Source organism: Oncorhynchus clarkii, chromosome 17 (assembly GCF_045791955.1).
Source record: "Oncorhynchus clarkii lewisi isolate Uvic-CL-2024 chromosome 17, UVic_Ocla_1.0, whole genome shotgun sequence".
Taxonomy (NCBI): Eukaryota; Metazoa; Chordata; class Actinopteri; order Salmoniformes; family Salmonidae; genus Oncorhynchus; species Oncorhynchus clarkii.
This window is the reverse complement of record NC_092163.1, coordinates 65213301-65227622: the sequence shown is the minus strand read 5'-3', so window position 1 is coordinate 65227622 and position 14322 is coordinate 65213301. Positions and strand designations below refer to the sequence as shown.

Sequence of the window (14322 nt, the reverse complement as noted above, 5' to 3'; positions counted from 1 at the left end):
GATACGTTAGATAAGGGCATGTTTGTTGTCCCCTTGCTTCTCCGTGGCTGGCTTTGAGTCATGCGCTTTTATTACTGTTGGGCACATGACAGGCCAACTGATTGACTGTAACCAGCCAGATGGGCAGGGAGCTTCTTTGCAAAGCGGCATGGCCTTGTATCGGTCTGTTTGCACTGTGAGGCAGGTGACCTGAGAGCTGCCTGAGGTTAATTTGCTCAGGGAGAGTTCTGCTCTTTGTAGCAACAACATGACTAACCGTAGTCTAAGCCACACCTTGACTAACCCAGACCTTTTATTTATCTATCCAATCAGCTGGCCCCTCCGCTGGCTGAGCCAGAAGTTCCTGCTGCAGATGTGAGTTCAACACCCATATTGGCCCTGGGCCTCAGCATATGGGTTGTTGTTGAATATACTGTAGTTGGTAGATTGTCCGTCCTCTACGTTGTGGTGGCCGCATTCCATTACAGTTGTCATCACTCCTCCCCGCTCATCTAGATGGAACAAGTCAAACCCTTCCCCACGTCTTTCCTTTTTCAGGTCCGACTCACCAAAACACACATAACAAACGCCAATGTTTCCAGCTTGTGGACTTTCTATAATACTGTGAACCGACATATGTTTGTCCCTTTCTCCCTCCCTCTGTTCATCCCTCCATCCCAGTCCAGTTTCCTGACCTTCTTTCTGCAGGGTTTTGGAACTGCGCGCTGGGTGTTTTTCCACGGCAGATGGGAACATGGGTTTACACTGTGTCTGTGGCCTTACTAGCACACAACACTGACTCCATTATTTAACCTGGATAGGGCTGGGTTTTTTCTCATGGCTTGAGTTGTGTTTCTGCCCCTGGCAGCTTCTCGCTACCTTATGTAATTAACATGGTTTCATTTGTGTGACGACTGCAAAGTAACAAGGGAGATACTCTGACCTGTACAGTTTATCGGTTGAAATGTATCCAATATTAAAGGAGTGAGCAGCAATATTTAAGCCTTGTTTAACATTGTTAACGTAAATGTTTCAAATGAAAAGGGTTTTAAATGAATGACCTTTTGTTCCGGCAGCAAGCTACCTTATGTTATTAGTTTTTTTTCTCTCGTCTCTAAGCCTGCATGGTTATGTTCCTACCCCACATCCACCCCAGCACACCACCCACCTCCCTCTGTTAACTGCATGATGTAATTTGGCCCAGTTTCCTGCATGTCAGGAAAGTGACTAATGTGCACAGGATTAACACCCCTCTTTTGTTTTTGTTTTCCCTAATTTCCTTTTTGGACTTGATTTGCTTTCTGCTAACTCACCTCACCCTCAGGAGCTTGACCCCAACCAGCCCGAGAAGCAACTGGAGGACCAGAGGAGGGTAGGTAGAGTCCATTCTGGTCTGATCCTTTCTGGTCCAGTGTCCCCCAACACTGCTCTCTCTGGCCCACCATTGCTGGGCTGGTTGTCTTAATGCATTGATGCACCACTCTGCCCTAGCCTGCAGCCACTCTGCTTCCACAGCATGCCCACCTACAGTACTCACAGGGTTACCCCCCTACTAACTAACTGGCCACTGGGTGTGAGTGTCAATGGGTTTAAAGAGGAATATACAAAACTGATATGTATAAATATGAGTTGGAACATTCCGAGGCTCATGCAATACCAGGTATCGATGGAACTGCAGTTTGGATGTAAGTTATCTAAGTAACAGAAGGTTGGGCTGCAGTAAGAAGTTCATACCAAGGATGATTTAGCTATTTTATTTTGAATTTTATGGCCCCATGAAATATAAAAAATATATAAAAAAATTATTTGATGAAATTGTTAATTTGGCCTTACTTCTATTAGCCCGTACAAATGCATTGAATAAAAGCTTCACTACATAGAACAACAGATAGTCACAAAAGAAAATCAAAAGAAAGAAGTGTCCGTCCTATATCTGTGAAATATATCTGTGAAATATATCTGTGAGATATAAAAAAGATCAGGATTTGTTTTATTTTATTTTTTTGATTTTTTATGTATTCAACACATTATTTTTGGCACTAAACTGTCTCCATACTGTATATACTTCCATAAAAAAATGTCAACGGGTAGCGGTGGACTTCAGACGAGTCTTGTGAGGTATCCTACAGCAAAACAACCGACGTGTTTGTGAGAGTCTCATCTTCCCACAGATGGGTCTTAGTGTGTAGCCCAACTGTTTGGCCTCTACAGACAGAAGTTGGCAGATCGGCTGTACCGACTTCAGACGAGTCCCAAACGCTTGTGGAGCAAATGGAGAACACTATTGTGTTCGCGACAGTCTCATCTTTCCATAGAGAGGTCATAATAGTTTGTAGGGCAAACCGTTCGGACCCTCTAGCTCTGTCACCTTTCACTGCAGATGGGGGAGTGGTGTGGTGGATTGAGACGCATCCAATGCAAAAAAACGTATATATCTCTAGTTTAAACTTACAGATTTTATGGGGATTATTTAGTATTATGCTAATTTGATGTCCTTGGGGGCGCAAACATTGACTCTAGGGTTTATCTCATGATGATGATGTAGGCTTCATCCTCTGACATCACCTCTTTCCACCAGGGTGAAGCCTTGAGGCAGATTCTGGTGAATCGTTACTATGGGAACATCAAGCCTGGGGCCAGAAGGGACAGTGTGACGACGTTCATCAATGGTCCTGTCCCCCCTGGAACAGAAGGGAAACCTCGAGCAGGTACCTGTGTGTCAATGTATCTCTGTGACACTCTGTATCTGTTTGTCTGAACTGGCTGACGTACAGTATACAGTGGAGTCATTTTGAACACTATATTTCTGAGATGTTATTTTTTACTTGTCACACAAAATATTTTTCTTTGAACAATTGGATTAGTATAAAATAATATATATATATATGTGTATGTATACATATACAGTTGAAGTCGGAAGTTTCCATACATCTTAGCCAAATACATTTAAACTTAGTTTTTCACAATTCCTGACTAAATTCTAGTCCAAATTCCCTGTCTTAGGTCAGTTAGGATCACCACTTTATTTTAAGAACGTGAAATGTCAGAATAATAGTATCACATTCCCAATTGGTCAGAAGTTTACATTCACTCAATTTGCTAGCATTGCCTTTAAATTGTTTAACTTGGGTCAAACGTTTCGGGTAGCCTTCCACAAGCTTCCCAAAATAAGTCGGGTGAATTTTGGCCCATTCCTCCTGACAGAGCTGGTGTAACTGAGTCAGGTTTGTTGGCCTCCTTGCTCGCACACGCTTTTTCAGTTCTGCCCACAAATTTTCCTCCAAACATGACGATGATCATTATGGCCAAATACTGTAGTTCTATTTTTGTTTCATCAGACCAGAGGATATTTCTTCAATGATCTTTGTCCCCATATGCTGTTGCAAACCATAGTCTGGCTTTTTTGGGGCGGTTTTGGAGCAGTGGCTTCTTCCTTGCTGAGCGGCCTTTCAGGTTATGTCGATATAGGACTCATTTTACTGTGGATATAGATACTTTTGTACCCGTTTCCTCCAGCATCTTCACAAGGTCCTTTGCTGTTGTTCTGGGATTGATTTGCACTTTTCTCACCAAAGTACGTTCATCTCTAGGAGACAGAACGCATCTCCTTTCTGAGCGGTATGACGGCTGCGTGGTCCCATAGTGTTGATACTTGCGTACTATTGTTTGTACAGATGAACATGGTACCTTCAGGCGATGGAAATTCCTCCCAAGGATGAACCAGACTTTTGGAGGTGTACAATTTATTTTCTGAGGTCTTGGCTGATTTCTTTTGATTTTCCCATGATGTCAAGCAAAGAGGCACTGAGTTTGAAGTTAGGCCTTGAAATACATCCACAGGTATATCTCCAATTTACTCAAATGATGTCAATTAGCTTATCAGAAGCTTCTAAATCCATGACATAATTTTCTGGAATGTTTAAAAAGCTGTTTATAGGCACAGTCAACTTAGTGTATGTAAACTTCTGACCCACTGGAATTGTGATACAGTGAATTGTAAGTGAAATTATCTGTCTGTAAACAATTGTTGTTAAAATTACATGTGTCATGCACAAAATAGATGTCCTAACCGATTTGCCAAAACTACATTTTATTAACAAGAAATTTGTGGAGTGGTTGAAAAACGAGTGTTAATGACTCTAACCAAGTATATGTATACTTCCGACTTCAATTGTATGTATGTATGTATATGTGTGTGTGTGTGTGTGTGTGTGTGTATATATATATATATATATATATATATATATATATATATATATATATATATATATATATATATATATACTGGTACTCTATGTGTGTGTATATGTGTGTATATATATATATATGACTATATATATATATATATATATATATACACACACACATAGAGTACCAGTCAAGAATTTGGACACATCTACTCATTCAAGGGTTTTTCTTTATTTTTACTTTTTTCTCTGCTGTAGAATAATAGTGAAGACATCAAAACTATGAAATAACACAAATGGAATCAGTTAGTAACCAAAAAAGTGTTAAACAAATCAAAAAATATTTTATATTTGAGATTCTTCAATGACAGCTTTGCACACGCTTGGCATTCTCTCAACCAACTTTATGATGTTGTCACCTGGAATGCATTTCAATTAATTAACAGGTGTGCCTTCTTAAAAGTTAATTTGTGTCAATTATTTCCTTCTTAATGCGTTTGAGCCAATCAGTTGTGTTGGACAAGGTAGGGGTGGTGTACAGAAGATAGCCCTACTTGGTAAAAGACCAAGTCCATATTATGGCAAGAACAGCTCAAATAAGCAAAGAGAAATACAGTCCATCACTACTTTAAGACATGAAGGTAAATCAAGCCGGAAAATCTCAAGAACTTTGAAAGTTCCTTCAAGTTCAGATGCAAAAACCATCAAGCGCTATGAAGAAACTGGCTCTCATGAGGTCCGCCAGACACAGAGGTCTGGCAGACGCAGAGTTACCTCTGCTGCAGAGGATAAGTTCATTAGAGTTACCAGCCTCAGATATTACAATAAATGCTTCACAGAGTTCAAGTAACAGACACATCTCAACATCAACTGTTCAGAGGAGACCGTGAATAAGGCCTTCATGGTCGATTTGCTGCAAAAAAACTCTACTAAAGGACACCAATAATAAGAAGAGACTTGCTTGGGCCAAGAAACATGAACAATGGACATTAGACCGGTGGAAATCTGTCCTTTGGTCTGATGACTCCAAATTTGAGATTTGTGAGACCCAGAGTTGGTGAAAGGATGATATTTGCATGTTTAGTTCCCACCATGAAGCATGGAGGGGGTGTGATAATTTGGGCTTTACAGGTGACAGTGTCAGTGATTTATTTAGAATTCAAGGCACACTTTTAAAGTTTCCTGAAGTGCAGTCGCAAAAACCATAAAGTGCTATGATGGAACTGGCTCTCATGAGGACCGCCACATGAATGGAAGACCCAGAGTTACCTCTGCTGCAGAGGTTACGTTCATTGGAGTTACAATTCTCAGAAATTGCAGCCCAAATAAATGCTTCACAGAGTTCAAGTAACAGAGACATCTCAACAACAATTCAAGGCATGCTTAATCAGCAGGGCTACAACAGCATTCTGCAGCAATACACCATCCCATCTGGTTTGGGCTTAGTGGGACTATCATTTGTTTTTCAACAGGATAATGACCCAACACATCTCCAGGCTGTGTAAGACTATTTGACCAAGAAGGAGAGTGATGAAGTCCTGCATCAGATGACCTGGCCTCCACAATCACCTGACCTCAACCAAATTGAGATTTTTTGGGATGAGTCGGACTGCAGAGTGAAGGACAAGAAGCCAACAAGTGCTCAGCATATGTGGGAACTCCTTCAAGACTGTTGGAAAAGCATTCCAGGTGAAGCTGGTTGAGAGAAAGCCAAGAGTGTGCAACGTTGTCATCATGGCAAAGGGTGGCTATTTGAAGAATCTCAAATATAACATCTATTTCGATTTGTTTAACACTTGTTTTGGTTACTACATGATTGCATATGTGTTATTTCATAGTTTTGATGTCTTCACTATTATTCTACAATGTAGAAAATAGTAAAAATAAAGAAAAACCCTTGAATGGGTAGGCGTTCTAAAACTTTTGACCGGTAGCTTGTGTGTGTATATATATATATATTTGTTTTGTATACAATATAGCTCATCTTTATCAAGGGACCCAACTGTACATCTCAATACCTCAGAGTATTAAAGCTTGTTGACATGTTCCAGACTCTAATCAGGATGATGAGTCATGGTTAGTCTCTTCTCCACGCCTGGAGAATAGGAATGAGTTCCTTCCTGTTCACGCTTGTGTCTGCATGCCTGCCTGCCCCCACCATGTCTGCCATTAAGACTTTGGACCCAGGCTCTGTCCCTCAGCATTTGAGCACTCTCCTCTGACTGAGCCAAGCCGTGCTGTTGCCAGGCGACCAGAGAGACGAGCTCTTGATTAGAATATTTCGTGGAGTGTGGACACCTGCTCCCACAGCCAGAGAGTGGCCCTCTGGGTAACATTATCACACATCTGCGTCCTTGTGTGGCTGGAGCAGGTGTCATCACTGGACAAGGCTAGCTAGTCTTAGCTAAGAAATACAGCTATTTTCAAGACATGGAATGATCATCACTATACTTTTGGCATCCGGTTTTTGGTTTAGTTTAGAGATCATATCCATCAAGATTCATCTCATTAAATTATATAATAAGCTAATGATGCAGTGAATCAATGAACAGGAAAGAGACAGACTGACCTCTTTAATCTGCCCGTCAAGCAATCCTCTTGATTGAGGAAATCCCTGTGAGATGATGCAATTGTACTTTTACTCTCATTTACAGTGACAGGTTCTCATGTCTGTCTGTCTGTCTGTCTGTCTGTCTGTCTGTCTGTCTGTCTGTCTGTCTGTCTGTCTGTCTGTCTGTCTGTCTGTCTCTGTCCTTCCTTCCTTCCTTCCTTCCTTCCTTCCTTCCTTCCTTCCTTCCTTCCTTCCTTCCTTCCTTCCTTCCTTCCTTTGTTTGTTTGTTTGTTCTGGCTCTTGATGACTATCTGCCTGTCCCGCTCTCCCCGTCTCTCTCTCCCTGTCCCTCCCCAGTGGTGAGTTCAGGGGCGGCCGCAGCCCGAGGGGAGCTGACCCTGCATGAGGTCCAGTGCCGTCTGGATAAAGAGGGTGCGTCCGACCTGGTAATTGACCTCATCATGAACGCCACGAGCGACCGTATCTTCCAGGAGAGCATCCTATTGGCCATCGCCCTGCTGGAGGGCGGGAACACGGTCATCCAGGTGAGAATTAACCCGTGCCAGGGGCACAATGTGATATGAGTAGAACATGTTAGAGAAGAGGTAGAGTGGGAGAGACTGGGCCCAGAGGAGGAGAGCAAGAAGTGGAGGCAGAGCAGGAACTAATGGTCTATCTGCTGGGAGAGGTCCAAGCTCTAAGCTCTGAGTAGCTCCCCAATGCGTCACTACCTCCCCTCCTCTCAGCCAGCCAGAAGGGGTTGCTATGGCAACAAAACCAATTACTTCTCTGACTGCACAGCAAGGTTAAGAGAGGAACATAGGGAGCGGGGTGGGTGATTGTTGGGCAGTTGCATTTTCTTACTTTGAACCTGCGTTTTTTGAGAGTGTGTGTATCTCTGTGTGAGTTAATGCATTAACAGGCCTGTTACGTAATAGGGCTTGTATTTGTATAGTGGTTTTACCTGATGAACCCTGGCTTGGCTTCCCACTGCACAGGCAGTTTACTCAAAGGAACTCACATATGACTCCTGTTATATAACCACAGCATGTCACTGGTTGAATAATGCAAAGACCACAGAGCCTTATTAACTGCGTCTCACTGTGCTGTCAGAACAAGGGGAGGAGGAGCAGCCCTGGGAGCCAAATGTTCTAGAAAGACCAGACACCTGTAGAAAACCACACCCTAGTTTGTAGTCCTCCATCCCACTGTTTCACCTCACACAGATCCACATATCACACACATACACACCCAGGGCAGCTGTTTATATGTAGATCTGTCGAGTGTTTTGGTCAGGTTGGGTTCAAAAGGCTATATGTCTTCCTCTTTTGCTGATAGTAGATAACAGTGGGTGTGTGCCATGAGTGTGTATTTCTTTTGGCATTGTGGCGATGCGCCCTGTGAAGTTTGGGTTAATATTTGCAAAGTTGTGTGTGTGTGTGTTTGGTTGGTGTTTACCAACCTCATGCAAGAGTGTTCATTCTGAAGAGTTTCTCACTGCAGTGTGGGTGTGTGAGAGAGTTGAGCCGGGGAATTACTGCCATTACTCATTGAGACTTCTATTGTAAGGGGATCGCTGATCCTCATGCCTTTTTTTTTTAGTTGAAGCATAATTTACTCCCACTCTTAAACACCATTATGCTATCCTGCACACGCACTGGGGCCTTGGAAAGGACCTCCCTGCAGGAAAACATTACAGGTAGTAGTCAGGGAAAGAGATTGGCAGGATAATGTATTATTTGGAGGGGGTGGAGGTGGGGTTCTCTCATTGTAGCCAAGGAGCCTGCACAACTACACACAGGGCTTCATTCTTTCATAATCCCAGATTGTTTTTTCACTCACAATTTGCAGGGGACAAGTCAGCTTTGTTGCGGGATTACGTATGGTGCTGAGTGAATCATATCAGCAGTCGCATCACATTTCTGTCTCTTAGAAAATGCTGGACCTCTCTTCAATGACAAAAAGGCTCTTGATGTCAATTTTTTTGTGGTAATCTGGGGCAGTTGCCGGGCCAACGGGAAAGAGGTAGGGAAGGAGGGAGTAGTATGAAGGGCCAGTAGTATGAAGGGCCAGTAGTATGAAGGGCCAGTAGTATGAAGGGCGAAAGGGAAAGAGCTGAGGTGAGCTGCAGCCCGGCAGGGGGAGAGAGGAAGTGCGTTAGTGAAAACCAAGATAATTTATTTATATTTGCACACAAGAACATACCAAACAATATGATAAGAGTTTAAAAGGCAAAAGAAAGGACCTCCTGAGTGGCACAGTGGTCTAAGGCACTGCATCGCAGTGCTAGAGGCGTCACTACAGATCCGGGAGACCCATGAGGCAGCGCACAATTGGCCCAGCATCGTCCGGGTTAGGACAGGGTTTGGCAGGCCGGGATGTCTTTATCCAATCGTGCTCTAGCTACTACTCTGGTGGGCCTGGTGCATGCATGCTGACACGTTCGCCAGTTGGACGGTGTTTCCTCTGACACATTTGTGCGGCTGGCTTCCGGGTTAAGTGAGCATTGTGTCAAGAAGCAGTGTGGCTTGGCAGAGTTGTGTTTCAGAGGACGCATGGGTCTCGACCTTCGCCTCTCCCGAGTCCGTACGGGAGTTGCAGCGATGGGACAAGACTGTAACTACCAATTGGATGTCACGAAATTGTGGAGAAAAAGGGTTAAAACATTTTTTTTTAAAGGCAAATGAAAAGAGCATGTGCAGGAGAGGTAGAAAACACAGAGGTGTGTCAGGCCCCTCCCTGTTTCAAAATATGCTATATTAAAAACAAACAGAAAAGGTATCCAGATTTTTAAGACTAAGAAACTTATTTTGCAACCCAGGCAGGCTAAGGCTGTAGTATTGAGCCAACCAACCCACAGGAGCAAGGAAGCAGAGGCTTGTACTGTACATTGGCTACTGGTGGTCACCTGTATGGAGATATCTATCACCTGTGGCTACTCCCGTTCAGAGCCTTAAAGTCAATGTAAGGCTCTGCTCCAGCGTAGACATCCAGATAGGTCAGACAGTAGTGACTACTGCCAATTGGATTGTGACGCTCCTTGCTCTGTTTGGAAGGCTCTCTGACCCACACTGGAAGTTGATGCCCACACTATTGGCTATTACAGCACTGACAGTGGGCAGAACAGCCTGCAGGCTGTGGTGAGGTCATTATGCTGTTTCAAGGGATAACTAACTTGATTCCTCCTCTGTAGAAACTCAAATTAGGTCATTGTTCAGTTTTTGACTTGTTTTAATTGAGTCTGAATTGATTGTTCTTTGCATGATGGAACACTGTCTTGAACAAGCTTTCTGGTCCACTATTGGTTATTATCAGTGCTCAAAGGCAAAACTGGCTTATTTTCTATTTTCTTCTTTGTCTTGTGAGAGTGATATAAAAAACGGAACTTCTTAGAAAACCAATCCCTTCAGGCCTGTAGGTTCGAGAGAAAAGTATAAATAGAATTGTCAGAGGGAGAGGGGGCGTTGGACGGGAGGCTGGAAACTGACATCCCATTTTGATCAACTCTGCCTTCTGACTGACCTGTCGTTTCAGAGGAAGCTGATGCTGCTGGTGTTTTGGCACATGAGCAGATCAAATACGCCGCTGGAATTCCGATTAAGGTGTTCCTAATACTTCAAAATATTTCTTAGAAATCCAGGTATTTTAATCGGCGTATGATGATTATGACCTTGTGGCAATTAAGAGAAGAGTAAGGTGTTTACATGACTAATGCCATACTCGGCCTACTGCCGTAATCCGTTTAATATTGTGTTGTTAGTGTGCATATAAACATACTCACTGTTCCAAACTCTCCTGAACTCCCCCCTACAATTCCACCATCCTGATGGAAGTGGCTGGTAGGGGTTGTGATTGGAGGTAGGTAGTTTATTTGTTTGTTTTTCTATCCTCTTATACTGTATGTGACCGGGCCTTGTGTGAGAGCGGGTCTCCTTGGTTACCGACTGGTGGGCATGGTACGGTGCAGGAGCCCTCCAATGATTACAGCCACAGCTCTGTCGCTCACTGAGGAAGGGAGGGAGGGAGCGGGAGCCTGCGATATAAATAGACCTTACATAACTGCCCCTTGTTGATGCCAAGAGCCAGCATAGCAGTGAAGGGAGAACAATAAAAAAGAGAAAGAGAGGAATGCAGAATTACCTTGTTTTTTTATGGAGGAGGCCCCTTTGCCAGACATTGGGGAGAGACAGAGACCATAGTGCACCCAGTGGGCCCTACAGGTAGGGTCTAGTCTGCTGCAGAGAAGAGGATACGCTGGTGGTTTCCTAGAAGAAGGAATCAGCAGGTTGATGGTGCATATCAAGGGCCCAGGGATAAATAAGCTCACCACCACAGCCGTGCTGGTGTAAATTACACTTAGCAATGCCCAAGTACTATTGAGTATCACCTAGTAACTACACCTTAATGCCTAGTCTACACTCTTAGGAAAAAGGGTTCCAAAAGGGTTTTTCAGCTGTCCCCATAGGGGAACTGTTTTGGTTCCAGATAGAACCCTTTTTTGGTTCCATGTAGAACCCTCTGTAGAAAGGGTTCTACCTGGAACCAAAAGTGTTCAACCTGCAACCAAAATGGGTTCTTTAAAGGGTTATGCTATGGGGACAGCTGAAGAGCCCTTTAAGGTTCTAGATGGCACCTTTTTTTCTGAGTGAATAATAAAACCCCTCAATTTTCCCATAGAGAAAAATGTCAATCTTCCTTCCGTGTTGTGCTATTGTTGCAGACTATGACATGTTGTTATGTACCCAAGATATAGATTTGAAACCTGTTTCAGATAATTGGAAACTGATAGCAAGTAAGTCAGCAAACTGACAAGTTCCTTGATATGTGTAGATGGAACAACAGGCAAATTGCCCTGACAGGGTTTCCCTTAGCAGGCTCTGTTCCTGCTTGTGCTGCTGCTGCTGCTGCCGCTGCTGCTGCTGCTGTTGTTGTCTTGAACATAAGGCGACAGTCAGGTGTTGGCATAATGATGGTCATCCAAGTGATCCGAGATGGAAGTACTTGTTTATGGTCACAGTCATGAAGGCTTCCCATTCAAACTAGGTAATGTTTTTAAAAAGTTGCTTTCTGGCAGTTTTCCCCTCTGTGTGGCAATGTGGGTGGATGTTTGCCTGCTTACATAGCCACTGTTGATTTCTGATCCTAATCACCATCAATGAATGAGCCTGGTGTTGTAAACAAGGTTGACTTAACCTTGTTGAAAGAGGGACAAACTACAGTACTTTGATTAACTTAATGGTGGACCTCCCCCACTCTCTTCCACCTGCCTTTGGTCTCGCCTCCCCTCCTCTCTCCCCCCTTTCCCTCTCACCCACCTGCCTCTTGTTTTGGTTATATTATTGCTAAAGTACTTGCTGAATATGCTGAGTTGACACACTTCCTGTGAATGTTGTGTACCTGGCTGGGATTGTTGTGTACCTGGCTGGGATTTCTGTGTACCTGGCTGGGGTGGCTGTGTACCTGGCTGGGGTGGCTGTGTACCTGGCTGTGATTGCTGTGTACCTGGCTGGGATTACTGTGTACCTGGCTATGTTCTCTGTGTGAATGTGTATACAGTGCAGCCTGCCCTGCACGGTACCAGTAGAGTTGTGCCCCTGGGGCAGAGAACAGATGGTAGGATTTCAGGTGAGCACAAGGAGGGTTATGTAACAGAGCTGCAGAGAGAGAGCCTCTGGCTGCATAACAGACAGGCAGGCAGGCTGGCAGGCTGTCTGTCTGTCTGTCTGTCTGTCTGTCTGTCTGTCTGTCAGGGTAGATGTGGTCAAACGGAACAACAAACATGCTAGACCTTTAGGCTGTTTACCTTGTATTTGTTAAATGGGAAATGTGCGTATGTAGATAATCTGACAACATAATCATAATACGTCACTATGAAAACCTCTAGCTACCAATTCCCTTATTAACACAGAATTATCTGAAACAAAACCTCTTAAATCTGCAACATTGACTTGTTCTTCTTGTCCAATTCTAGAAATCCTTCTTCATGCGTCTGACGGGAGAAAACAAGTCAGAGATGTTCTTCAAGGTGTTCTATGAGAGGATGAAGCTGGCCCAGCAGGAGATCAAGGCCACTGTGACTGTCAACACCAGCGACCTGGGCAGCAAGAAGAAGGACGAGGAGCCCCCAGACAAGGACACGCCCACCGCTAAAGGAAAGAAAGGTCAGGGGTCAGGGTAGTAGGGCTGGTGTGAACAGCATCCTGGTCCTGTCAAGTGGGACAGTTAATACAGTGAATTTACTACACTCGGAAGATGGTAGAAATCATAAATCAGTCATTCACAAATACCTTGTTGTTTGACACTGCAGTGCAAGCTGGGGCCAGATAATGAAGTTCAAGGTCTGTGACAGCTCCAACTCTGCTCCTGTGTGCACTGTACAGTGAGACTATCCTCTATGTTACTCTGGTGTCCCCTTCGTTGTGAGTGTCTCTTATTCCTCATGTTCTTCTTTTACCAGGGAAGGTGGTGGCTACAGTGGCGGTTGCTGCGGTGACAGAGGAGGTCAAGGAGCAGCTGGTGGAAGCGTCCACGGTCACAAAGAAGGCGTTCACCACGTACCGCCGTGAGGCCGAGGCCGAGGAGCACCTGGCCACCGCCGAGTGTCAGGGCCCCGCCAGCACGCCTGATGACCAAGAGGGGGAGATGAGTGTCATCATTACCATCATGCAGCCCATCCTGCGCCTCATGCAGCTGCTGTGTGAGAACCACAACAGGGAGTTGCAGGTTGGTCAGCCACACCACCAGGGGGCACTACTGTGGTTTACGATGCACCAGTTAGTTATAAAGGGGGGCTGCAATGGTTGCTCAGGCCCTATGGCACACTTACAGTTTCAGTATTGGTACATTTCCATCACCAGATCGTTATACAGAAATGAAACCAGATGGTGAAAATAGACATGATTTGTTGGAACAAAGTGATGCAACTGTTTCCGTATCTGATAGTGGTTGGTCTGGTTTAACTATGAGGACAAGTGTGGTTGTGTTTTTAAATGGGGAGGTTCAATATCTCAGACAGACATTGAACTTCCCCCACTAACAAACTCTGTGGAGTAAGGTCAAGACTCCACATCATTGACAGATAGCTGGATGCTGAATCACCATGGCTCACCATCAGTTTTGTGCACTGTATTTGGCCTGTTTGGATTGATCCTGAGGCAAACACAGCGGGCTAAACTAATCATGGTTTAATCTCATTGACATGTTTAGACATGAGTTAAAGATGCGTCTCATCCCTAAATAATCCAGCCATTGATTTAAACTTGAATAAAATTGAATTTGATTCGTCACATGCTTCGTAAACAACCAGTGGCGTGTATTCATGGATGCCAAGGGAAGCCAGGCTTCCCAAAAAATGTAAAAAAAAAAAAAAAAAGAAATATAAAATAAGAATATTTAGTCTCTCTTTTTTTCATAATTTGTTTGTACAGATGAACGTGGTACCTTCAGGCGTTTGGAAATTGCTCCCAAGAATGAACCAGACTTGTGGAGGTGTACAATTTTTTTTCTGAGGTCTTGGCTGATTTATTTTTTATTTTCCCATGATGTCAAGCAAAGAGGCACTGAGTTTGAACGTAGGCCTTGATATACATCCCAGATACACCTCCA

The 14322-nt window shown here is 44.0% G+C and overlaps 1 protein-coding gene across 1 annotated transcript in view; it reads left to right on the top strand.

Moving 5' to 3' along the window:
- The window catches only part of LOC139371277 (inositol 1,4,5-trisphosphate-gated calcium channel ITPR1-like), a 144442-nt gene that overhangs the window by 66674 nt on the left and 63446 nt on the right, over positions 1-14322 (top strand). The window contains exons 41-46 of the mRNA XM_071111561.1: positions 313-354; positions 1304-1351; positions 2558-2687; positions 7075-7262; positions 12689-12878; positions 13175-13440. Of these exons, the coding sequence (XP_070967662.1) occupies positions 313-354; positions 1304-1351; positions 2558-2687; positions 7075-7262; positions 12689-12878; positions 13175-13440 (864 nt within the window). The remainder of the gene's footprint in view (positions 1-312; positions 355-1303; positions 1352-2557; positions 2688-7074; positions 7263-12688; positions 12879-13174; positions 13441-14322) is intronic.